Source organism: Pleurodeles waltl, chromosome 1_1 (genome assembly GCF_031143425.1).
Source record: "Pleurodeles waltl isolate 20211129_DDA chromosome 1_1, aPleWal1.hap1.20221129, whole genome shotgun sequence".
NCBI lineage: Eukaryota > Metazoa > Chordata > Amphibia > Caudata > Salamandridae > Pleurodeles > Pleurodeles waltl.
The window spans coordinates 229298809-229325492 of record NC_090436.1 but is presented as its reverse complement, the minus strand read 5'-3'; the positions used below and the strand labels follow the sequence as shown (position 1 = coordinate 229325492).

The following is a 26684-nucleotide window of genomic DNA, read 5'->3' as shown; positions in this document are numbered from 1 at the left end:
GGTCCCTGTGTGTGAGGGCACCCCTTCATGAGCAGAGGTGCCCGTACGAACTCCAGCTCCACTACACTGGACTTAGTAAGTGTGGGAAAGCCATTTTATCCATGTACTGGATACAGACCACTACCTGTGTCCAGCTACATAATGGTAACTCCGAACCAGGGCATGTTTGGGATCAAACATGTTGGAATCATAACCCAATACTGTTGTCAGTATTGTTTGTATGATTCCATGCACTCTGGGGGCTCCTTAGAGGACCCTCTAGTATTGCTCCTACCAGTCTTCTACATTTTTCGGGGCAGCCACCCCTCAGACAGGTTTCTGTCCTCCTGCTGCTTGACCAGCACAAGCAGGGGAAGGCAGAACAAAGGATTTCCTGTGGGAGAGGGAGCGGGAGGCAACACCCTCTCCCTTGGAAATAGGTTTTACAATGCTTGGGAGGGGTAGCCTCCCCAAGCTACTAGTTTGCTTTAAAGTGCACATTTGATGCCCTCCTTGCATAATCCGGATTGCACCAGCCCAGGGACTCACAGTCCCTGTTCTGGCGCAAAACTGGACAAAGAAAAGTGGCGTGACCACTCACCTGTCCATCACCACTCGAGAGGTGGTGCCCAGAGCTCACTCCTCCAGGTGGCCACTTGATTCTGCCATCTTGAAATCAAGATGGGTAGAATCCCCTGGGACCATCCGAGTGGCCAGATCAGGCAGGTGACGGCCGAGACCCCTCCTGATAGGTGGTCACCTTGTAAGGTGGCCAAACCCTCTTCTAGAGCTTTTTGGAGACTTCCTTGAGGGTGGGTCCCCAGATTCGACATGCAGGACTCCACCAGGACTCTTCTGCATTATTTACTTCTACTTCTGGCCACTGGAAACAACAACAGGACTCTTCAGAAACCGGCAGGACTGCAACGCCTGCGACGACTTCGCTTTGCAACATGGTTTCTCTGGCTCCTTCCAGGAATTGCAACATTTCCTTGGCTCTGCATCCTCTGGGGTCAATGAGACTTCAGTCTGCACCAAGAAGGAAGAAGGCATCTCCCTTGGAGTGAAGGGGTCACTCCCTTGCATCTGCAGGCACCAGCTTTAACAACAACCGGCTGCGTGGAACTGCGTGGATCCTGCATCACAGGTGGTGGTCTTGAGTGGTCCCCTTGGTCCTTTGTACCAGCTGCGCAAGTTGGGAGAACGTAAGCCCCTGCCTTTCCTTGCAGGACAGTACACCTATGCACAGCGACACTTGCAGCTACCAAGGCTTGTATAGCATATGCTGTCGAGGGATCTTCAGGCCCAGTGTAGCCCCGGCCCCCAGCACTTCATCCTGCCAAGCACAGTCTCCTGCCTGCTACTCCAGCGACATGGGACATTGCTCCAGGTGTGCTGAATAGACCTCACTGCGACTCCTGCTGCCTGTGGGTTGCGTATGGGGGCTGCCTCCTCTTCTTCTGGCTTTTCCGGGCTGAGGGTCACCCCGGACCCCCCTCCAGGGGTCGAGTCCCCTGGGCCTTGCTGATCCTCTTTAGCCTTGCATCACTTGTCCTGATTGTTGGTGGTTCTCTGACACCACTGACCATCTGCAACCCAACAACTGACGTGGGATACCATATGCACTGCTTCAAGGCTCTTCTGCAGCTCCTGGGCTCCACAGCTGGTCTTCATCCCTCGTCGATCTGGTTCTTCGTCCACAGAAAGGTGGGTAGTAGCTCCTGCCCTCACTGGACACTCCTCAGTAGACTGGACTCTGTCCCCTTCTTTTGCAGATCCTCTTCTTCCAGAATCCATCACTGGTTTCCTCTAGACTGGTTCTGTTCTTGCATAATCCTTTTTCTAACTCCTTTTGTTTGTCTTTGGGGAAAACCAGGTACTCACATCTGCTCTTCTGGTCGTGGGGGGTCACTCGGGTACTCATCTTTAAGGGTTCCTAGTTCCTCTAGCTCCCCTTTAACAACTCCACCTCCTTTGGTGGGGGACTGTATCTCACATTCCCTCTATGTGGTTTGGCCCTCTTCTGGGGCACTTGCTATTTTCACTAAGCATTGCCAATGCTTGTTGTTTCTATTCTGTTTTCTGATTGTTATTATGTACATAACTAGTGTGTACTTACCTCCAGTTTGGGGGGGAACTGCCTATAAGTAGTTTATTGTTGTGTTACTATTATAAGGTATCTTTATTTTTGTAACACTGTAGTTCTTTTATGTGTGAAAGGTTGCTTTGTGTAGGAAAGTGCCATTGTTGGCATGGTTACCCCCCACTTTTTGCCTAATATTGATGGCAACTTTGAGAGTGCTGGGATCCCGCTAACCAGGCCCCAACACCAGTGTTCTTTCACAAAATCAGTACCTTTACTTACACAATTGGCACACCCTTGGCACCCAGATACGTGCCTTGCCAAAGGTACCCATAGTACCAAGGGCCCTGTGGCCAGAGCTGCAGCATGTATTGTGCCACCTTGGGGGACCCCTCACCAATCACATGGACACTGCCTTTGCAGCTTGAGTGTGCTGGTGGGGAGAAAAAGGCAAAGTCGACATGGCACCCCACTCAGAGTGCCATGCCCACAAACCACTGCCTGTGGCATAGATAAGTCACCCCTCTAGCAGGCCTTACAGCCTTAAGGCAGGGTGCGCTATACCTCAAGTGAGGGCATAGCTGCATGAGCAATATGGCTCTAAGGTGTCTAAGTCGATTCTTAGACATTGTAAGTGCAGTATACCCATATTAGAGTATATGGTCTGGAAGTTTGTCATAACAAACTCCTCAGCTCCATAATGGCTTCACTGAATACTGGGATGTTTGGTATCAAACTTCTCAGAACAATAAACCCACACTGGTGCCAGTGTTGGATTTATTGAACAGTGCACCCAGAGGGCATCTTAGAGATGCCCCCTGTATTTACCCAGTCCTTAAGTGCAGGACTGACTGGTCTGTGCCAGCCTGGCACTGAGAGACTAGTTTCTGACCCCATGGGTTGAGGGCCTGTGTGCTCTCTGAGGACAGAAACAAAGCCTGTACTGGGTGGAGGTGCTTCACACCTCCCCCCTGAAGGAACTGTAACACATAGCGGTGAGCCTCAAATGCTCCGGCTTTGTGTTACAGTGCCCCAGGGCACTCCAGCTAGATGCCGGTCCCTTGGACAAAGCCCCACTTTTGGCGGCAACTTCGACAGGAAAATTAGAGAAAGTAGAGAGGAGTGATTTCTAACAACCCCCCCATGCCCAAGCTAGGACCACCTCTAAGGTGTCCAGAGCTGAGATGACCCCCCCCCCCCCCACAGAGTCCTCCACCATGGTTTGGCGCACAGGGACCGATAGGGATAGGAATGTGCCCCCCTCCCCAAAGGGATTGGGCACAAGGAGGGTCTAGCCACCCTCAGGGACAATAGCCAATGGCTACTGACCCCTGACTCCTAACACGTCCCTAAGTCTAAGTCTAAGATTTAAGGGCCTCCCTGAACCAAGCTAGTCAGATTCCTGACGACCTCAAAAAAAGAAGGACTGCTGAGCTGAAAACCCTGCAGAGAAGAAAAGGAGGCAACAACTGACTTGGACCCAGCTCTACCGGCCCGTCTCCTGCTTCAAAGACCCTTCAAAAGAAAAGCAACGTGTTCTGCAGGACCAGCAACCCCTGAAAAACCTCCACGGCACTGCCTGCCTCACCGAGAATCAAGAAACTTCAGTGGACAGCGGATCTGACCAACAAGAAGAAGAGGAAACTACTTCCAAGGGACTCCCACCTCACTCCAGAAGCGTGAGTCCAAAACCACTCTGCACCCAACGCCCACATCCTGTGTCCAGGTGGCCCAACTATCCAGAGAGGATCCCCAGGTGATTCCGACCGTGTGTCCACCCTGGGCTGACATCTCCACCCCTCCCCGATGACGCTTGCAGAGGGAATCCCGAGGGCCCCCCCCTGACCACGACTGCCTGGGACGAAGATATCCGACACCTGGAGAAGCACTGCACCCGCAGCACCTAGACCCGAGAGAAACCGATCACCGGTGCAGCAGTGACCAGCAGGCGGCCCTCCTAACTATCCAGTCGGTGGCTTGCCTGAGGAGCCCCCCCCTGTGCCTTGCCTGCAGCACCTAAGTGACCCCCTGGATACCCCCATAGAGTTCCATTGGGAACCCGACACCCTGTTTGCACCCGGCCGCCCCGTGCCACTGAGGGTGTCTGCCTACTTGGGCCCCCCCAGTGCGCCTCTAAACCCCTCTAGTCTGCCCTCCAACAACCCGGGTACTTACCTGCAAGCAAACCGGAACCGGAGTACTCCCTGTCTCCATAGGGGCCCACGTTATTTTGGCTCCTGTTTGACCTCTACACCTAACCGGCCCTGTGTTGCTGGTGCTGGGTGTTTGGGGTTATCTTGAACCACCAACGGTGGGCTGCCTATGTCCCGGATACTGAATCTGTAAGTTCATTACTTACCTTCAAAACTGTACTGTACTTTCTTCCCACAGGAACTGTTGAAAATTGCACTGTGTCCACTTTTAAAATAGCTTTTTGCCAATTTAAAGAAAACTGTGTACATTGTTGACTCTATTCAAAGTTCTAATTATACCTATGCAAAGTACCTTTCAATTTATGTGCTTACCTGTAAATTGAATCTTGTAGTTCTGGAAATAAATTAAGAAAACATTTTTCTATATAAAATCCTATTGGTCTGGAGTTAAGTCATTGAGTGTGTGTTTCTTCTATTGCTTGTGTATATACAACAAATGCTTAGCACTACCCTTCGATAAGCCTACCTGCTCGACTTCACTACCACAAATAGAGCATTTAGTATTATCTATTATTGCCCCTGTCATGCCTCTGGGAAACCCCTGGACTCTATGCACACTTTATCTCATTTTGATATAGTATATTCAGAGCGAGCTTCCTACAGCCAGCTTCCTACATCTACACTGCAACAGTTTACACCACTCCACTGCACGCACGCCACTCAACACCTTTGTGCTCTACATTACTGCGCTCTGCACCACTCATATATATTCTGCATCGCTGTACTGTATGCCTCTGCTCTCTACAGCACTCTACAACACTATGCCACTGCAGTCTTCTCCACTCCACTTTACCCTGCACCTATTCACTCTACACTGAGAAATCTACTCTGCATTCCACCCTGCACCATTCCATCCTCATCCACTCCACTGTGTGCCACTGCACTCTACGCCACTGCAGTCTACACTGTCCCACTCCACTCCTCACCACTACTCTATGCCACTACTTACTCTGTCACTGCACTCTGCGTCAGTACTCTACACCACTTTACTCAAAATCAGCACACTCTAAGCCACTGCCAATCTACTCTGCACTACTGTAGTTTACGCCACTTCACTCTTGGTCACTCTACAACACTCTCCACTCTGATGGTCTACTCCATTAATCTCTGCTTCTGTCATTTTACCCCACTCTCTCCCACTCCACTCTTCTCCTCTGTGTTCCCCTCTGATACTACTCCTATTCTGCTACGCATTTCCTTCAACGCCACTCTGTACCACTTTACTTCAGTCAATCCTGTGACACCCTACTCCACTCCACGGGAAACACCCAGAAGAACGAAAGCTAAACAACTCTTTCGCTTTCCGCGACTTCCTGGTTTTGGTACCTTAACCACACATGTCTAAACAACATACACGCGTGGTTAAAGTACAGACGAAGGGAGTCGGAGTGGACGCGGTGAAGGAGGAGGTAAGTTGGGCTGGGAGTGGGGCTGTTTTTGGGGGGGGGGCTCAGGGTGATTAGGGTTTAGGGAGGGCAGGGTTTAGGTTTAAGGGGTGGGTTGGGGGGTTGGGGTGTTTAGGTTTTAGGGGCAGGGTGGGGACTCAATGGTATTTTTAGTTTTTGGGTTGGGGTGATTAGGGTTTGGGGGGCAGGGGTTAGGTTTAAGGGGTGGGGTGGGGGGTTGGGGTGGTTAGGTTTTAGGGGTGGGGGTGGGTACTCAAGGTATTTTTAGTTTTTGGGGTGAGGTGGGGGGCTGGGAGAGATTAGGGTTTAAGGGGGTGGGGGGGATTGGGGTTTAGGTTTAAGGGGTGAGGTGGGGGGCTGGGGTTGAAGCATGCTGGGTCGTGCATGCTGATTTCTAATGCATTTACCAGGAATGTGTTTACAACAGTAAAATCGTAAATGCATCTGTGGTAAAGGCATTAGTGGGTAGAACAAGGTCGTTGTTCCGTCCTCGTTGTTGAGCCACGGGTGGTTTAGGCACCCGTGGTTCCGACATATAACCCTAATCCACTGGTGTACAACTTAGCTAAATCATGCTGGCAAAGCCAATATCTCTTGCATAGGCGCGACCTATTATCTTTGCCACTGTTTGTTATCATTTATTTATTTGTTTGTTTATTACAAGGTTCTGTATTAGATATAAAAGTTGATTATCTTTGCTTAATGTCTTTTTGATGGGTATGCAGATTCTAAACTCCCACCTTTTCTACTACCAAGGCGAGGGTGGGTATGCATTCATTGCAATTGAATAATAACATATTGTCTCATGTTTCTCTGAAGCGTAGAAAGCATACTTGTGCAAAGATTATTTGAAGTTACTTAGAAAATGAAAAGCCATTTCATTAAATTAAATTCAAATCTGAATAATATACTTTGCTGATTTGTAGTAGCAAGCTTTACTCTTTGTGGTTGTGTGGCGCAACCACATCATAGCATATTAATTGGAGGAAGTTGGCTCTGTATATACTATTTCAAAGTAAGAAATAGCGTGCACAGAGTCCAAGGGTTCCCCTTAGAGGTAAGATAGTGGCAAAAGTAGATAATTCTAATGCTCTATTTTGTGGTAGTGTGGTCGAGCAGTAGGCTTATCAGAGGGTAGTGTTAAGCATTTGTTGTACACACACAGGCAATAAATGAGGAACACACACTCAAAGACTTACTCCAGGCCAATATGTTTTTATATTGAAAAATATATTTTCTTTGTTTATTTTAAGAACCACAGGTTCAAGATTTACATCAAACACTTTAAATGTAAAGTACTTCACTTAGATACTTTAGCAACTTTGAATGAAAACAATATCATGTACAGTCTTTGTAAAAATGGCAATAAGCTATTTTCAAAGTGTACACAGTGCAAAAATCAACAGTTCCTGGGGTAGGAAAGTAAAGGTTAGATTTGGAGGTAAGTAAAACACTTACAAGTCTCAGTTCTGGGGCATAGGCAGCCCACCATTGGGGGTTCAAGGCAACCCCAAAGTTACCACACCAGCAACTTAGGGCCGGTCAGGTGCAGAGGTCAAGGAGGTGCCCAAAACATATAGGCGCCTATGGAGAACAGGGGGTGCTCCGGTTCCAGTCTGCCAGCAGGTAAGTACCTGTGTCCAGGTTTTTTTTTGAGAGCACTGGGGGGGGACACAAGTAGGCACCCAAAACACACCCTCAGCAGCACAGGGGCGTCCGGGTGCAGTGTGCAAAGCAGGCGTCGGGTTTCAGGTAGGAAACAATGGAGGGACCCAGGGGTCACTCTAGCGGTGCAGGCAGGCACGGGGGGGCATTGAGGCTCACTGCCAGGTGTTACAGTTCCTGCAGGGGGAGGTGAGAAGTACCTCCACCCAGTACAGGCTTTGTTCCTGGCCACAGAGTGACAAAGGCACTCTCCCCGTGTGGCCAGCAACATGTCTGGTGTGTGGCAGGCTGGCAGGAACTGGTCAGTCTACACTAGAAGTCAGGTATTCAGGGGGCATCTCTAAGATTCCCTCTGGGTGTATGTTACAATAAATTTCACACTGGCATCAGTGTGCATTTATTGTGCTGAGAAGTTTGATACCAAACTTCCCAGCTTTCAGTGTAGCCATTATGGAACTGTGGAGTTCGTGTTTGACAAACTCCCAGACCATATACTCTTATGGCTACCCTGCACTTACAATGTCTAAGGTTTTGCTTAGACACTGTAGGGGCATAGTGCTCATGCACAAATGCCATCACCTGTGGTATAGTGCACCCTGCCTTAGGGCTGTAAGGCCTGCTAGAGGGGTGACTTACCTATGCCACAGGCAGTGTGAGGCTGGCATGGTACTCTGAGGGGAGTGCCATGTTGACTTAGTCATTTTCTCCCCACCAGCACACACAAGCTGAGAGGCAGTGTGCATGTGCTGAGTGAGGGGTCCCCAAGGTGGCATAAGACATGCAAACGCTCTTAGAGACCTTCCCTGGCATCCGGGCCTTTGGTACCAGGGGTAATAGTTACAAGGGACTTACCTGAGTGCCAGGGTTGTGCCAGTTGTGGAGACAAAGGTACAGTTTAGGGAAAGAACACTGGTGCTGGGGCCTGGTTAGTAGGTTCCCAGCACACTTTCAAATCATAACTTAGCATCAGCAAAGGCAAAAAGTTAGGGGGTAACCATGCCAAGGAGGCATTTCCTTACAATAATTGTTACGCGTGGTGTCAGATAAATGTTTTTTCATTGTAGAATACCACACTCCAAATCGCTGTATAGCATATGCTGTCAAGAATGACTTTCATCTTCTATCATGCACAACTGTATTGCACAGTACAGATAGAATGTAAAAATTTAATTCTGCTAATACATTATTTAATTAATTGTATTTTTTTTTTTCCATCAGGTTTACAAGAGCTTTAAGTTATGCATCTCTAGATAAGGAAGATTTATTAAGTCCTATTAATCAAAATACCCTTCATCGTTCCTCCTCTGTGCGTTCCATGGTGTCAAATGCTACATATGGCAGCTCAGATGACTACATTGGCCTTGCCCTTCCAATGGATGTTAATGAAATATTCCAGGTGTGTACATAAAAGTATTTTGCTTGTAATATAATGTTGTTTAACTCTAGCCATTTTAGCCGTTGGACTATAGAAGAGAATAAGATTAGAGTTTAGGCAGGATGCTTGCTACGGCCCGGTTTGGAACCGCCCACCTTAGTTGGGAGCTTTGTTATGGAAGGGTGCTTTTGTCAAATGTTAAGCCATTCGTCTCCATTATTTTCCAGAAACAGCCACCTTCTCCACCTCCCCCCTTGAAAAAACAGATTGGGATTGTTTTTTGAAAAACTAATGTGCTAATTGCTCTCACTGCACGTCTGCGGTATATTTGGATATTTCCTATTGAAGCCTAGTCATGTCTTGCATGAAGACCCTGGAAGGGGAAATCACCTATCATTAAGCAGTACAGTAGCGGATGTTGCAACAATTATGGGTTTCCGACAGTGCAACCTGCTGAGGCTCCTCTGATAAAATTCAGCATTTCCTCCACTTCTGAAAAAGGCAATGCTGTTGCAAAGTTGGTGGAGCAGGATATCTTCCTGTTTACTTGGATGTCCCCCTCATCCGCCAACCTTTTAATATTCCCATTATTTTTTAAGCATACCTTAGTGTTTACCTGTGGTTACATGTGCAAAAAGGACAGCGCACATCTCTTGCAATAAAAAATGTGTTGTTTTTTTTATTTTTATTTTTTTAGTATGGTCGATAGTAATTGGTATTATGATAAACTGTGTTTACCACAAGTTAATTACCACTTCATTACAGATCCAGGTTATTAAAACAAACTTTTGAAGCAGCTGCAAAATGTTGGGTGAAGCTTTAGGAACAGGTTTGGCCCTGCAATTTTGGCGGGTATGGGCAGCACTTGTTTAACCCAGTGCACACAGCCATTTGGATAGTTTGAAGCATTTGACCTTTCACTGAATAACAACACTTTTTCCAGATGTTTATAGGCTAAATTTCCCAGGTCCGTTCCTTCTCGTTTTCGTTTGAGACTTCTAGCTGCAGATCCATCACCACGTGGCAACATTGGAACCGGAAGTGACATCCTGGTAACCTATATGAGCGCCACCCAGGCACCCTAACACTGGTTCTTTTCTTTCTGTGCCTGATAGTGCAGCTCTAAAGAGAACTACCCCTCTGTCGCTTTGTGACAGACTTTTTTTTCAACAGTTTGTCAAGGTTTTCTTTGAGTGTGTCGAGGATGTCATTGAGAAAGGTTGGGTTCAAACCGTGTGGTGCCTGTCACAACCATGTCGGTTACGTACCCCCATCTTGTTTGCCTCTGCTGCCTCGAGCCTGAATACAACTCCAAGTCGTGCTTGGACTACTAGGCCATGATTCTGAAGCCTTTAAGGAAGTGGTCCTTAAAGCTGCTGGCATAGGTATGACACCCATCTAGCAGGCTTATAGTCCCAAGGCAGGTAGCAATATCCCACAGGTGAGGGCATAGCAGCATGAGCAAACTGCTCCTGCAGTGTCTGTGCACATTCTTCAACATTGTAAGTGCAATGTGGCCATATTAAGTACGTGGTCTTGGAGTTTGTCTTTACGAACGCCACAGATCCATGATGGCTTCACTGAAGGCTGGGAAGTTTGGCATTGATGCCAGTGTTGGATGTATTGAAAAGTGCAGATGCCCTCTGTTTTTTAGCCAAACCTTTAATGCAGGGCTGACCCGTCTGTGCCAGCCTGCCACTAACAAACAAGTTTCTGACCACATAGGGTGAGAGCCTTTGTGCTCTCTGGTGTCAGAAACAAAGCCTGCTTTAGGTGGAGGTGCTTCACACATCCCTCCTGCAGGAACTGTAACACTTGGCGGTGAGCCTCAAAGGCGCAGGCCTCTTATTACATTGCCCTAGGGCACTCCGGCTAGTGGAGATGCCTGACCCCTAGACCAAGTCCCACTTTTGGCGGCAGGTCCAGAGGCAAAAAAACAAAAACAAGGAGTGACCACTTTAGCTGGGACCCACCCCTAAGGTGTCCAGAGCTGAAGTGACCCCTTCTTGCAGAATGCACCATCTTGTTTTGGAGGATAGGGACCAATAGGGTTAGAGATGTGCCCCCAACCCCAAAGGTAGTGGGCAGAGGAAGGATGTAGCTATTCCACCCGCGAGTCCACACTGGGTTGACCCCTCCTGGCCAACATGACATGATTGCATCCTAATTTCGGAGAACCCTCCTGACTGTGATAGGATCCGACAAAGATTCCCAGCGCCCAAGGAGACCCCTGCACCTGCAGCCCCCTGGCCTTGAGGAATCCGACCGATGGTCCAGCAACATCCAGCGGGCACCTTTCCTGCCTCACCAGCCTTTGTTTTCCCAGAACCGACCCCCTGGACCCAGCCTGGAGCATCTTTTGTGACTACCGGCGTCCCCCAATTGAAAAGCATTGAGCGTCCAGCTCCGTATTTTCACCTGGCTCGCCCCTGTGCTGCTGGAGGTGTGTGTTTAGTGTGATCCCCTCCCCCCCAGTGCTGACCTAAACCCCCAGGCCTGCACTCTGAAACCACAGGTATTTACCTACAATCTCTTTTCTACCAAGTCCCACTAGTCCCATTGGATTACATTGCAAACCCAGCGCCAACTTTGACCTCTGCATCCATCCTGCCCAGTGTTGCTGGTGGTGCACTTTTGGGGTCAACCTGAACTTTGGCCTGTGAACATTTAACCCCCGAAGGCTGGGATCGTAAGTCGAGTAGTTAACACTTTTCCTCACCCAGGACTCTATTGATTCCTATGAAAAATTGTTCTAAGTGTCAACTTTTAAAATTGTAAAGTGTTACTTACTTGTTAACTGCTTTACCTGCAAATCCCAAACAAAGTACATTTGATACATATGTTTGATACATACTTACAACTGTGCTTATCTGCAACAAAGACCTTTTGGGTCTAGTAATAAAGTAGCAAAATATATTTTTGCTATATAAAAACATTGTCATGGAGTTAGTCATTGAGAGTGTGGCTCATTTTTTTAATTGTGTGTACAACAAATGCTTTGCACGACCCTCTGCTAAGCCTAACTGCTCGACCACACTGTAGGAAGCTGGCCTTGTGTTAGGTGAACACCTGTTGTGTCTTCACCTTATACCAGGTCCAGGTATCTGGTACTAGTGAAGTGTAGGCAGTGTCTAGGAAGCCAGGGTTCTGGAAAGGTAGCTGTGGATGAGCATCCAAGACTGATCTAGGAGGCATGCAAAGCTTATGCAATACCACTACAGCCACACAGCTCTTGCTCACATGAAAGAACGACACAGTTTTACAAAAATAAAGGAACTTTATCATAATAACACAAATACTAGAATACTGAACATGCAATCCCCCAACTGGAAGTAAGTGAACACTCTATTATATACACATTAGCAATCAGTAAATACCATAGGATGTAATAGGCGTTTGTAAAAGCAGTAGCAAATAGTGAGGGCCCTAGAGGAGGGCCAAACCATATACTAAAAAAGGGAAATGTGAAAAGGGAGTCCCCCACCCAAGGAACTGGGATCAGTAGAAGGAAGCTGGAGGAACTAGGAACCCAAATAGGTGAGTACCAGAGTGACCCCCAGCAACCAGGAGAGCTGAGGTAAGTACCTGGTTTCCCCCAAACCCAACTGGAGGACTTTGGAAAAGGATTATACAAGACCCAACCAAGACTGGAAGACCCCAAAGGTGGACCCTGACAGAAGGAAACCTGCAAAGGAAGGGGACGAGGTTCAGTTCAAGATGTAGTGTCCGGTTGTGGCAGGAGCCACTACCCACCCTTCTATGGATGCTGGACCATGTCAACGGTGGATGAAGAAGGTCAGCAGTGCAGCACAGTAGCTGAAGAAGAGTTTTCAGAAGTGATGCAAGTGGTATCCCACATCGATGGTCGAGATGCAGTCGGTCAGTGGTGCGGGAAAACCACCATCAAGCCTTGGCAAATGCAAGAGACCTAGAAGAAGGTTTGCAGGGCTGAAGAGGACAAGCAAGGCTCATGAGCTCGACCCAACGAGGGGAGTCAGGGGTGGGCTTCAGCAGCTTAGAGAGTCACAATGAGGGGGGCAGTCCACAAAATCTACCTAATCTTGGGAGGAATCCTTTTTGGTTTCCCTGAACTTAATTCTGTATTGTTCAGTGGTCAAGCAAAAACCATCTAACAGTGCATTTTTGAGTGCTGTATAATTGTCTGCATCTTCCTCTCTGACAGTGAGGAGTTGATCTGATAGAGAACTTCTAGTTGCAGATTCCTTAGCTTAGAATTTCCCCAGGAATCAGACTGGATCGGGAGATTTTTCTTCGAGCTGTACCCTTGCAGCTTGACGTCGGTCGACTCCACGTCTATCGTTGGCGTCGTGGTCGCCGTGATGACCTCAGGGTCTTATATAGGCGTTCCGAATCGTTCACGGTCTCGCTCTAGAGGAAGGTCTCGGAGTCACCACCACTCATCGTCGTTGAAGTCTTTGGGTCATTTGGGTAAGAAAAAGAGGTCGTCGAGGTTGTGTGTTGCTCGGCCGATGTGACACGGGAGGAGCGTTGACGCTCCAGGGCCCTATCTGCGGCGCCTTTGGGGCCTCGGGGTTGGGTTTCCGTTCTGGCAGCTTCAGCCTCGGCCCCTGAGAGTCCCTGTGGATCCATTTCCGGATCCGTGCTGATGCCAGCCGTACCATTGCAACCTTCCCCAGTGCCGGCTAGGTCGTCGATGCTCCAGACGTGGGTTATGACCACGATCAACATCAACCTGATCCTTATCCCCAATGACCCGGAACGGCTTTGGCCAGTGCTGCTTCTGACTTCGATGGGGCCTTCTCACCCCAGGTTGGATTCAGACCTTTATTACACTGGTTACGAATATGAAAAATTGGAGGGTATGCTGGACCCTTTAGAATACCAGCTAGATAACCCCGATTTGGACTGGCCCATGAATTTGGCGAGGCTAGTGGTCTGGAAACTTCTCCAGATGCTGACATGCTTTCTCCTCCTACCTTAGCTACGGCAGAGGGATCCTCTTAATCTGTGGTGGTCAGTAGGGTGGCTGAGGTCCTTGGCCTAGAGCTGCCCTTTGTAGCTGTGAGGACGAATCTCCTGATGGAGGTGCTTCAACCTGGGGCTTCCACCTCGGAGCCCTCACTGATGTCCTTCTGGGTACTTTGTCCAGACCCAGCATAGGGGCTCCTGTGAACAGGACAGTAGCTCGCCGCCATCGGCCCGCTCCGATTGACCCTAAATTCTGTCCCAACACCCCACGCTTAAGAGCCTTGTCATACAGGCATCCTCGTCATCTGGCGCATTCCCTTCCGCTTCCCCGGATAGAGAGTCAAAGAGACTGGATCAGCTTAGGAAGAAAATGTTTTCTTTGTCCAGTCTGGCATTGCGGTTGGTGAACACCGCATGCGTTTTCGGCCACTATACCCACTCTTTGTGGAATACAGTCACTCAAGTTCTGCAGCAGATCCCGAAGGAGGCCTGTGCTATAGTCTCTCAAGCCGTTGCTGATGGGAGAGATGCGGCTAAGTTCACCATTCGATGTGGACTGGACACTGATGTCTCTAGGTAGATCGGTTGCGTTGACAGTGGCCTTGAGGCGCCATGCTTGAGGAAAATCGTTTTTTTCAGGGGATGTCCAACAGACCCTCATGGACATGCCCTTTGATGGAACCCGTCTCTTTGGAGACAAGGCGGACTCTGCGCTTGAGAGGCTTAAGGAGTCCCGGGCCACAGCTTGATCCCTTGGCCTTTCAGTTGCCCCTCGCCCCCAACAGCCTGCCTTTTGTGGCCATGGATGGGCTCCCTGTTGCATCCCCTTGGAGACTACCCCACTGACCATGCCTCCATCTTACGGCCACTTACCAGAAGATAATCTGGCACTTCTCCGCAAGGAAGTCATGTCTCTATTTGCAATGGGGGCCATAGAAAGGGTCCCTGTACCAGAAGCAGGCTGTGGTTGTTATTCCCGCTAGTTTCTGGTGCCCAAAAAAGGCAAGGGCTTACGTCCTATCCTAGACCTTCAGGCCCTCAATCTCTTCCTCAAGAAGAATTTCAAAACGTTCACTGTGGCTCAGGTCTTGCCTGTCTTGGCCTCAGGAGACTGGATGGTAGCGTTGGACTTGCAGGAAGCTTATTTCCATATTCCAGGAACTACCTCTGATTCGTAGTAGGTGAAGAGCACTTTGACTTACCGTGCTCCCTTTCGTCCTTACTAGTTCCCCCTCTGGTGTTCACAAAAGTGATGGAGGTGTTTGCAGCTCATCTGCGCAGGTTAGGGGTTTCAGTATTCTCCGGCTTCGACGACTGGCTGTTGAAGGTGGACACGTCCTAGAAAGTTGTCTCCCACCTTTAGACTACAGTGAACCTCCTGAAAACTCCAGGGTTTACTGTAGACATGCCAAAGTCACACCTGACTCCTTCTCAGACGCTCTCTTTCTTCGGGGCCTATCCTCCCTAAAAGCGAGTCCAGGATATTCAGGCTATGATTCCGGTTCAGCCTCTATCCAGGATTTCGGTGAGAATGACTCTGAGGCTGCTGGGCCTCAGGGCCTCCTGCATCCTGCTGGTCCAGATGCCAGATGGCATATTGGGGCTCTGCAGTGGGACCTGAAGTTCCATTGGGCACAGCATCAGGGAATCTCTCTGACATGGTCCAGATCTCGAAGGGGACTGCAACAGATCTCAACAGCAGATTCTTCTCCCTTCCCCAACCAGATCTGACAGTAGTGACAGATGCGTCACTCCTGGGATAGGGCAGCCACATGGGAGAGGCGGAGATCAGAGGCCTCTGGTCTTCGGCAGAGTCTTGGTTCCACATCAACCTTTTGGAGCTCCGGGCGATCCGACTTGCATTGAAAGCATTTCTTCCCACTCTCAAAGGGAAAGTAGTGCAGGTCTTCACTGACAACACCACCGCCATGTGGTATTGCAACAAACACGGCGGAGTGGTTTCGGGGACCCTTTTAGAGGCTCTTCGCTTCTGGACATGGTTGGAACCCCAGGGAATTTCCCTGGTGGTTCAACATTTGACAGGACCTCTGAACGCCAGATCAGACAAACTCAGCTGTTGATGCGTAGTAGATCACAAATGACGTCTCCATCCGGAGATGGGGCATGGTCTCTTTCAGCAGTGGGGAGAGCCTTGGTTAGATATGTTTGCCTCCGCAGAGAACGCGCACTGTCAGCTGTTTTGTGCATTGAAGTTTACAATGCTCACTTGCTCAGAGTTGCCTTTTATCACAAGTGGAACTCTGGCCTCCTGTACGCTTTTCTGCCCATACCACTTCTGCCCAGAGGTCTGAAGAAGATCAGGCAAGACCGGGCCTAAGTAAGCTTGGTGGCTCCAGGCTGGGCATGAAGAGTCTGGTATCTAGAGCTCTTAAGCATGGCCATCGATCCTCCGATCAGACTGCCCCTTAGGGAGAATCTTCTGTGGCAGCAGCAGGGGATGGTTATCCACCCAAACCTGTTCAGTCTCCACCACCTTGCGTGGAGATTGAGCGGCAGCAGTTGATGGCTTAAGACCTTCCACCCGATGTCTGTAATCTCATCTTGGCAGTCAGGTGTCCCTCCACCAAAACAGTATACACCTGTTGTTGGAAGAAATTGGTGGCACGGTGTATCAACAAATCTGTTGATCCACTCGCTGCACCTCTCTCAGAGGCTTGCCTCTTTATTCTGTCTCTTGCCCAGCAGGGCTGTACTCTGGGCACCCTCTGGGGATATTTGTCTGATATCTCTGTCTTCTTACGGCTACCAAACTAACCTTCTCTTTTCAAATCTCCCATTGTTGGGAGATTTCTTAAAGGCCTCACTCATATGTTTTTTCCCGTCCCGTTCATTATGCCCCAATGGGATTTGAACTTGGTCCTCACATACCTCATGTGCCCCCCTTTGAGCTGCTGCACAACAGTCCTTTACGGTTCTTAACCCATAAAACAGCTTTCTTGATTGCCATCACCTCTGCTCGCAGAGTAAGTGAACTTCAGGCTCTTTCTTCGAAGCCACCATTCCTAGCAGTACATCCTGACAAAGTGGTGCTTACTACCATGGCTTCCTTTCTTCCCAAAGTGGTAACGCCTTTTCACGTAGGCCAGTCTGTCACCCTGCCTACTTTTTACGCACCCCCACATCCCTCTCATGAGGAGGAGAGAGACCACTGTCTGGATCCAAAAAGAGGGTTGGCATTCTATCTAGATCGTTCCAAAGATTTCCGGGTGGATGATCAACTCCTTGTGGTATATGTTGGTGCGAAGAAAGGGAAAGAGGTGAAGAAGGGGACTGTAGGAAAATGGCTCCTTGTTGCAGTTACTTCACCCCCCCCCCTGAACACGTTTTGCCTGATATTGATGCTGACTTGACTGAGAAGTGTGCTGGAACCCTACTGAGCAGGCCCCAGCAACAGTGTTCTTTCACTAAAATTGTACCATTGTTTCCTCTGTTGGCACACAGATAAGTCCCTTGTAAAAGGTACCAGTGGTACCAAGGGCCCTGTGACCAGGAAATGTCCCTAAGGGCTGCAGCATGTGTTGTGCCACCCTAAGGGGTCCCTCACCTAACACATGCACACTGCCATTGCAGATTGTGTGTGTTGGTGGGGAGAAAAAGGCAAAGTTGACATGGCATCCCCCTCAGGATGCCATGAACACAAAATACTGCTTGTGGAATAGGTAAGCCACCCCTCTAGCAGGCCTTAAAGCCCTAAGGCAGGGTACACTGTACCACAGGTTGAGGGCATAGCTGCATAAGCAATATGCCCCTATAGTGTCTAAGTCCATTCTTATGTCTACAAAACAAAGAGGGAACAGGGAGATTACTGGTCCAGTGTACACTCTCCCAAATACAACAATCATAAAGCACACTGTTTCAAAAAGAAAGTGTTACATGATCACAAGGCAACTGTAATCAGGAGCTGGGGAGCCCTCACACATCCAATAGGATGACAAGCTTCATCACTGGGCACGCTCCTCGTCAGAATGGCAGAAAAACAAGGAGGAGTCACCTACCAGTCAGGACAGCCCCTAAGGTGCCCTGAGCTGAGGTGACCCCCTCCTTAGAAATGCCTCCATCTTGCTTTTGGAGGATTTAGCCCAATAGGAATAAAGATGTGCCCCCTTCCCCAAAGGGAGGAGGCACAAGGAGGGTGTAGCCACCCTCAAGGACAGCAGCCATTGGCTACTGCCCTCCAGTCCCTAAATTTAGTATTTAGGGGTGGCCCTGAACCCAACTCTTTCAACTCTTGGAAAGTGAAGTCCACATAATATGAGTCCATGGCCTGAGATTTGTTCTGCTTTGAAGACATGGTGCGTTAGAGTGGTGTAGGTTTACCTAACTACTGTAATCCCTAGTCTCTCAAAAGAAGTTTACAGCAAGGGCTACGCCTAGACCCCTAGCTTACCTAAATGTAAGAGACTAGTTCCCTGACACTAAGTTCAATGTGAACGCCTAGTCAGTAAGTGGTCTTTCCTGTGGAAAGTGCCAAGTGACAGAATAGTCAGGCAATTGCAAGTGCTTATCCCTCCGCTGCACCACCAATGTAGGAAGCTGGTCTGGTCTGTGGTGGATACCTAAGGTACTTACACTTTATACCAGGTTCAGGTATCCCCTATTAGTGTAGTGTAGGCAGTGTCTAGAAGCTGGCTCTTGAGAGGTAGCTGTGGATGAGCAGCCAAGGCTTATCTAGTAGACATGCAAATCTCATGCAATATCACTGTAGTCACACATCACTTACACACATGAAAGAAAGAAAACACTCAGTGTTTCGAAAATAAAGGGTCTTTATTACAGTAACATAGTACCACAATACTAGATAGGCAACTCTTCAATAGGAGGTAAGTAAACGCACTAAATAGTACACTAGTTATCAGAAATAGGCATAGAAAGTGAGAGAAAACAGTGCAAATGCAGTTAGACAATAGTGACCCTAGGGGGAGCCCAAACCCTATGCTCAAAAAAATGGAATGCGAACACAGGACCCCCACCTAGGTAAGTGGAATGTGTAGAGGGGATCTGGGGGATACTAGGAAACCTCAAAGGTAAGTTCCACAGTGCCCCCTAGTAACCAGGAGGAAAGGAGTAAATTACTAGATTTTCCCCAAACCACCCAGAAGGAAGAAAATTAGGAAAATGCAACACCCAGACAAGACTGCATGAAACCAGAGGTGGATTCCTGAAGAGGAAGACCTGTGGAAAGAAGGGACCAAGTTCAGAAGTTACAGTGAAGTCCAGGAGGAGTAGAAGCTACTACCCGGCCCAGCTGTGGATGCAGGAGTTGGTCGACGGTAGGACGAAGACAGTCAGGAATGCAGCTCTGGAGGAGGTGAAGAGTTCTTCGAGGATGCAGTCAACATCCCAGGCGGGATGGATGATTGCAGTCGGTCAGTGGCATGGAAGAGCCACCAACAAGTCATGGCAAAGGCAGACGTTGCAGTGAAATTAAAGTTGAGCTGCTGGGGACCAGCAAGGTCCAGGAGGGCTCAACCCACGGGGGAGTCCTAGGGGTACCCTCAGCAAGGCAAAGAGTCCAAAGAAGAAGAGGCAGCCCCCACAGGAGACTCACTGGATGAGGAACCAGGAGTCACAGAAGAGCCCGCGCAACACTATTAGAGAAGGGTCGCACTCCTCAAGAGAAGCAGGCAGAGGGTTGTGCGTTGCAAAAAGAAGTGCTGGGGGCTGGGGCTACACAGAGCCTGAAGATCCCTTGGAGGATGTGCAAACAAGCCTTTGCAGCTGCAAGTGATGCAGTGCATGGGGGTACTGTCCTGAGTGGGAAGGCAAGGGCTTACCTTCACCAAAGTTCGGCATCTGGCAGAGACGACCAAGTGCACTACTCCGGACCACCACCCGTGATGCAGGATCCACACACCTCAGGATGAAAAGAGATCCACGCAGCCAGTCGTCGTTGCAGTTGGTGCCTGCGGATGCAGGTGAGTGACTGTAGGAAAATGCCACTGTTGGCATGGTTACCCTCTCACTTTTGCCCAGTGTTGATGCCAGCTTTGATTGGAAGTGTGCTGGGATCCTGCTAACCAGACCCCAGCACCAGTGTTCTTTGCCTAAAACTGTACCTTTGTTTATCCAATTGGCACAACCCTGGCACTCAGGTAAGTCCCTTGTAACTGGTACCCCTGGTACCAAGAGCCCTGATGCCAGGGAAGGTCTCTAAGGGCTGCAGCATGGCTTATGCCACCCTGGGAACCCCTCCCTCAGCACATGCACACTGCCTCACAGCTTCTGTGTGTTGGTGGGGAGAAAAAGACTAAGTCGACATGGCACTCCCCTCAGAGTGCCATAATAACTTCACACTGCCTGTGGCATAGGCAAGTCACCCCTCTAGCAGGCCTTACAGCCCTAGGGCAGGGTGCACTATACCACAGGTGAGGGCATATGTGCATGAGCGCTGTACCCCTACAGTGTCTAAGCAAAACCTTAGACATTGTAAGTGCAGGGTAGCCATAAGAGTATATGGTGTGGGAGTTTGTCAAACACGAACTCCACAGTTCCATAATGGCTACACTGAAAGCTGGGAAGTTTGGTATGAAACTTCTCAGCACAGTAAATGCACACTGACGCCAGTGTACAATTTATTGTAACATACACCCAGAGGGCATCTTAGAGATGCTCCCTGAAAACATACCCGACTTCTAGTGTAGGCTGACCAGTTTCTGCCAGCCTGTCACACACCAGACATGTTGCTGGCCACATGGGGAGAGTACCTTTGTCACTGTGGCCAGGAACAAAGCCTGTACTGGGTGGAGGTGCTTTTCACCTCCCCCTGCAGGAACAGTAACACCTGGCAGTGAGCATCAAAGGCTCACTCCTTTTGTTACAATGCCCCAGGGCATCCCAGCTAGTGGAGATGCCCGCCCCTCCGGCCACTGCCCCACTTTTGGTGGCAAGGCTGGAAGAGATAATGAGAAAAACAAGGAGGAGTCACCCACCAGTCAGGACAGCCCCTAAGGTGTCCTGAGCATGAGGTGACCCCTGCCTTTAGAAATCCTAGGCAGGATTCCCCCAATAGGATTAGGGATGTGCCCCCCTCCCCACAGGGAGGAGGCACAAAGAGGGTGTAGCCACTCTCAAGGACAGTAGCCATTGGCTACTGCCGTCCCGGACCTAAACACACCCCTAAATTTAGTATTTAGGGGCACCCCAGATCCCAGGAAATCAGATTCCTGCAACCTGAAGAAACAAGAAGGACTGCTGACCTACAAGCCTGCAGAGAAGGAGGAAGACGACAACTGCTTTGGCCCCAGCCCTACCGGCCGGTCTCCTGACTCGAAAACCTGCAACAAGCGACGCATCCGACAGGGACCAGCGACCTCCTGTAAACAGCGGCCCTGTTCAAAACCAACTACTTCTTTGCAACAAAGAAGCAACTTTCCAAGACTGTACTTTTCCCGCCGGAAGCGTGAGACTTCACACACTGCACCCAACGCCCACGGCTCGAGATTCAGAGAACCAACACCTCAGGGAGGACTCCCCGACGACTGCGAGCCCGTGTGTAACCAGAGACGACCCCCCTGAACCTCCACAGCAACGCCAGCAGAGAGAATCCAGAGGCTCCCCCTGACCGCAACTGCCTGTAACAAGGGACCCTACACCTGGAACCAATGCTGCACCTGCAGCCCCAAGGACCTGAAGGAACCGAACTTCAGCACAGGAGTGACCCCCAGGCGACCCTCTGCCTCGCCCAGATGGTGGCTGTCCCAAGAAGACCGCCTGTGCCTGCCTGCACCGCTAGAGTGACCCCCGGGTCCCTCCATTGTTTTCTACCTAAAACCCGATGCCTGCTTTGCACACTGCACCCGGCCGCCCCTGTGCCGCTGAGGGTGTGTTTTGTGTGCCTACTTGTGTGTCCCCTAGTGCTCTACAAAACCCCCCTGGTCTGCCCCCGAGGACGCATGTACTTACCTGCTGGCAGACTGGAACCCGAGCACCCCTGTTCTCCATAGGTGCCTATGTGTTTTGGGCACCTCTTTGACCTCTGTACCTGACCGGCCCTGAGCTGCTGGTGTGGTAACTTTGGGGTTGCCTTGAACCCCCAACGGTGGGCTGCCTATGTCCCAGAACTGAGACTTGTGAGTGTTTTACTTATCTCCTAATCTAACCTTTACTTACCTCCCCCAGGAACTGTTGATTTTTGCACTGTGTCCACTTTGAAAATAGCATATTGCCATTGTTACAAAGACTGTATATGATATTACTTTTATTCAAAGTTCCTAAAGTATCTAAGTGAAGTACCTTGCATTTAAAGTGTTTACTGCAAATCTTGAACTTGTGGTTCTTAAAATAAACTAAGAAAATATATTTTTCAATATAAAAACCCATTGGCCTGGAGTAAGTCTTTGAGTGTGTGTTCCTCATTTATTGCCTGTGTGTGTACAACAAATGCTTAACACTACCCTCTGATAAACCTACTGCTCGACCACAATACCACAAAATAGAGCATTAGAATGATCTAATTTTGCCACTATCTTACCTCTAAGGGGAACCCTTGTGTGTTTCTTTCTTTGAAATAGTATACACAGAGCCAACTTCCTACAGCACAGTCCTAGCCCACAGTTAAGTCCCTTGTCCATTGGCTACTGCCCCCTGTCCCTAACACCTATAAATTTAGTATTTATGGGTGACCCTGAACCCAGCTCTTCAGATTCCTGACAACCTCAAGAAAGAAGGACTGCTGAGCTGAAAACCGGGCAGAGAAAAGGAGACAACAGCTGACTCTGCCACAGCCGTACTGGCGCGTCTCCTGCTTCAAAAAGCTGCAAAAGAAGAAGCAAAGTGTTCTGCAGGCCCACTGACCCCTGAAAAGCTCCAGGGGACTGCCTGCATCACAGAGGACCAAGAAACTCCTGTGGACAGCCGACTTGTCCAACAAGAAGAAAAAGAAACCATCTTTAAAGGGACTCCCACCTCACTCCAGAAGCGTGAGTCCAAGCTACTCTGCCCCCAACACTCCTGGCCCTTTTTGAGAGGAACCAACAAGCCAGAGAAGACCCCCAGGTGATTCCGACCAAGTGTCCACCCTGGGGTGACCTCTCCACCCCTCCACGACTACTCCAGCAGAGGGAATCCCGAGGATCCCCCTGACCACGACTGCCCTGGACGAAGATATCCGACGGCTGGAGAAGCACTGCACCCGCAGCCCCAAGACTCGAGAGAAACTGACCACCGGTGCAGAAGTGACCAGCAGGCAGCCCTCCTCCCTGTCCAGTCAGTGGCTTGCCTGGGAATCTTCCCTATGCCTTGCCTGCAACGCCTAAGTGACCCCCGAGTCCTCCCATTGAGTTCTATTGGGAACCCAACGCCCTGTTTGCACCCGGCCACCCCCATGCCGCTGAGGGTGCGTGTTTGGTGCCTACTTGGGACCTACCCAGTGCTCCTCTAAACTCCCCTGGTCTGCCCTCTGACAATACGGGTACTTACCTGCAAGCAGACCGGAACCTGAGTCCCCCCTGTCTCCATAGGCTCCCTTGTTATTTTGGCTCCTGTTTGACCTCTGCACCTAACCGGCCCTGTGTTGCTGGTGTTTGGGGTTATATCGAACCCCCAACGGTGGGCTTCCTATGCCCGGGAGACTGAAACCGTAAGTTGGCTACTTACGTCAAAAACTGTACTGTTCGATGGCATGTGTAGCTGCAGATACACATGTTGTGCATAGTCCGCCATCTGGTGTTGGGTCGGAGTGTTACAAGTTGTTTTTCTTCGAAGAAGTCTTTCGAGTCACGAGACCGAGGGACTCCTCCTCCTACTTTGCTTCCATTGCGCATGGGCGTCGACTCCATCTTCGATTGTTTTCTTTCCGCCATCGGGTTCGGACGTGTTCCTTTTCGCTCCGAGTTTCGGGACGGAAAGATAGTCAAAACTTCGGAAAACTACGTCGGTATTGTTGCTTTCGGGATCGGGTTAGATAGAATCGACACCGAATCGTGAAGAGCTCCGGTAACCCTTCGGGGTAATTTCGATCCCCCGTCGGGGCCTGGTCGGCCCGACCGCGTGTAACATCGAGGCTGATGGAACGGACCCCGTTCCGATTCTGTCCTAAATGCCACAACAAATACCCATATACAGACCAACATTTGGTCTGTAACCTGTGCCTGTCGCCCGAGCACAAAGAAGAAACGTGTGAGGCCTGTGGTGCGTTTTGATCCCGAAAAACACTCCGTGACCGGCGAGCCAGAAGATTACAGATGGCGTCCACGCCGACAGGACAACGAGGGTTCGAGGAACAAGGAGAAGAAGAGGAAGCCTTCTCCATCCATGAATCCGACTCGGAAGAATTCGACGTCGAGGAAACCGTGAGTAAGACGTCGAAACAAGCACCACACAAGAAAACAGACAAGGCCCAGGGGACGCCACTGCCAACAGGCCATGGCTCAACCCATAAAGTAGGTGACCGTCCATCGGCACCGAAAAAGGCCGAATTGGTGCCGAGATCGTCCGACTCGGGTCGAGACACAGGCACGCAGCAATCTCGGGACCGAGAAAGCGCTGCCGAAAAAGATCGACGCCGAGACAGCGGAACCGAAGCTGCTCGACGCAGAGACAGCGGCACCGAGGAAGATCGACGCCGAGAAATCTCGACTCCGAAAAAGAGAAAAGTCGCCTCGGAGCCGAAAACAAGTAAAGACACGGTTTCGGTGCCAAAAAGACCAGCAACCGAACCGACTACCAGCTCATATTCAGAGGAACAATCACTGTCCTCTCAAATGCGCAAACACAGATTTGAGGAAGAGTTACAGACCACTGACGTAGACCACACTCAAAAGCGGATCTTTATACAGAGTGGGACAGGGAAGATCAGCACTCTTCCCCCAATTAGGAGAAAAAGGAGACTTGAGTTCCAAACACAGGAACAAACACCACAAACAAAAGTGGCAAAGAAGGTAACTCCGCCACCCTCTCCTCCACCTGTAACTCAGATATCACCGGCACAGACTCCATCGCACTCACCGGCTCACACCACCATGAGCCAAGATGACCAGGACGCTTGGGACCTGTACGACGCCCCAGTGTCAGACAATAGTCCTGAGGCGTATCCTACCAAGCCCTCACCACCCGAGGACAGCACAGTGTATGCACAGGTGGTAGCTAGGGCAGCAGAGTTCCATAACGTGTCGTTACACTCAGAACCTGTCGAGGATGACTTCCTTTTCAACACCCTCTCCTCCACCCATAGCACCTACCAGAGCCTGCCTATGCTTCCAGGAATGCTAAGGCACGCAAGGCAGATCTTCAAAGAGCCTGTCAAAAGTAGAGCAATAACTCCGAGGGTGGAGAAAAAATATAAAGCACCGCCCACAGACCCTGCTTTCATCACCTCACAGCTGCCACCAGATTCAGTTGTAGTAGGGGCAGCTCGCAAAAGAGCCAACTCCCACACATCAGGAGATGCACCACCTCCGGATAAAGAAAGCCGCAAGTTCGACGCAGCTGGGAAAAGGGTCGCAGTACAAGCTGCAAACCAGTGGCGCATCGCAAACTCTCAGGCGCTCCTAGCGCGATATGACAGAGCCCATTGGGACGAGATGCAGCATCTCATCGAGCATCTACCCAAAGAATTTTAAAAAAGGGCAAAGCAAGTGGTTGAGGAGGGACAAAACATCTCCAATAACCAAATACGCTCCTCTATGGATGCAGCGGACACAGTTGCAAGAACAATAAACACCGCAGTAACCATAAGAAGGCACGCATGGTTGCGCACATCTGGCTTTAAACCGGAGATACAGCAAGCAGTGCTCAATATGCCGTTCAATGAGCAACAATTGTTCGGACCTGAAGTGGACACCGCAATTGAGAAGCTGAAAAAGGACACTGACACAGCCAAGGCCATGGGCCCACTCTATTCCCCGCAGGGCAGAGGCACTTTCGGCACCTTTCGTAAAACAACCTTCAGAGGGGGGTTTCGGGGTCAGGCCACACAAGCCAGTACCTCACATTCAACACCGTCTACCTACCAGGGACAGTACCAAAGGGGAGGCTTTCGGGGCCAGTACAGAGGAGGACAATTCCCTGGAAACCGGGGAAAATTTCAAAGCCCCAAAACACCTACAACCAAACAGTGACTCACAGGTCACTCAACCCCTCCACACAACACCAGTGGGAGGAAGAATAGTTCAGTTTTACCAATCTTGGGAGGAGATAACAACAGACACTTGGGTCTTAGCAATTATCCAACATGGTTATTGCATAGAATTTCTACAAATCCCTCCAAATATCCCACCAAAAACACAGAATATATCAAAACAGCATTTAGACCTTCTAGAAATAGAAGTTCAAGCATTACTGCAAAAGAACGCAATAGAACTGGTACCATGTACACAAATAAACACAGGAGTTTACTCACTGTACTTTCTAATACCAAAAAAGGACAAAACACTGAGACCAATCCTAGATCTCAGAACACTAAACACCTACATCAAATCAGAACACTTTCACATGGTCACGCTACAAGAAGTCTTACCACTGCTAAAGCAACAAGACTACATGACAACCTTAGATCTCAAAGACGCGTATTTCCACATACCGATACATCCCTCGCACAGGAAATACCTAAGGTTCGTATTCAAGGGAATACATTACCAATTCAAAGTATTGCCGTTCGGTATAACGACCGCACCAAGAGTATTTACAAAATGCCTAGCAGTAGTAGCTGCACACATCAGAAGGCAGCAGATACACGTATTCCCGTATCTAGACGATTGGCTAATCAAGACCAACTCCCTAACAAAGTGTTCACACCACACAGATTATGTGATACAAACCCTTTACAAACTCGGTTTCTCCATCAACTATGCAAAATCACACATTCTGCCTTGCAAAATACAGCAATACTTAGGAGCGACAATCAACACAATAAAGGGAATAGCCACTCCAAGTCCACAAAGGGTTCAACATTTTCGCAAGGTTATACAAGCCATGTATCCAACACAAAAAATACAGGCAAAGATGATATTACAACTCCTAGGCATGATGTCCTCATGCATAGCCATTGTCCCAAA

General features: G+C 49.5%; 1 protein-coding gene across 2 annotated transcripts in view; it reads left to right on the top strand.

Annotated features, from left to right (window-relative positions):
* RICTOR (RPTOR independent companion of MTOR complex 2) overlaps positions 1–26684 on the top strand; it is a 1007050-nt gene that overhangs the window by 795392 nt on the left and 184974 nt on the right. For both annotated transcript variants that reach the window (XM_069221337.1, XM_069221336.1), the window contains exon 32: positions 8565–8742. In XM_069221337.1, the coding sequence (XP_069077438.1) occupies positions 8565–8742 (178 nt within the window). The remainder of the gene's footprint in view (positions 1–8564; positions 8743–26684) is intronic.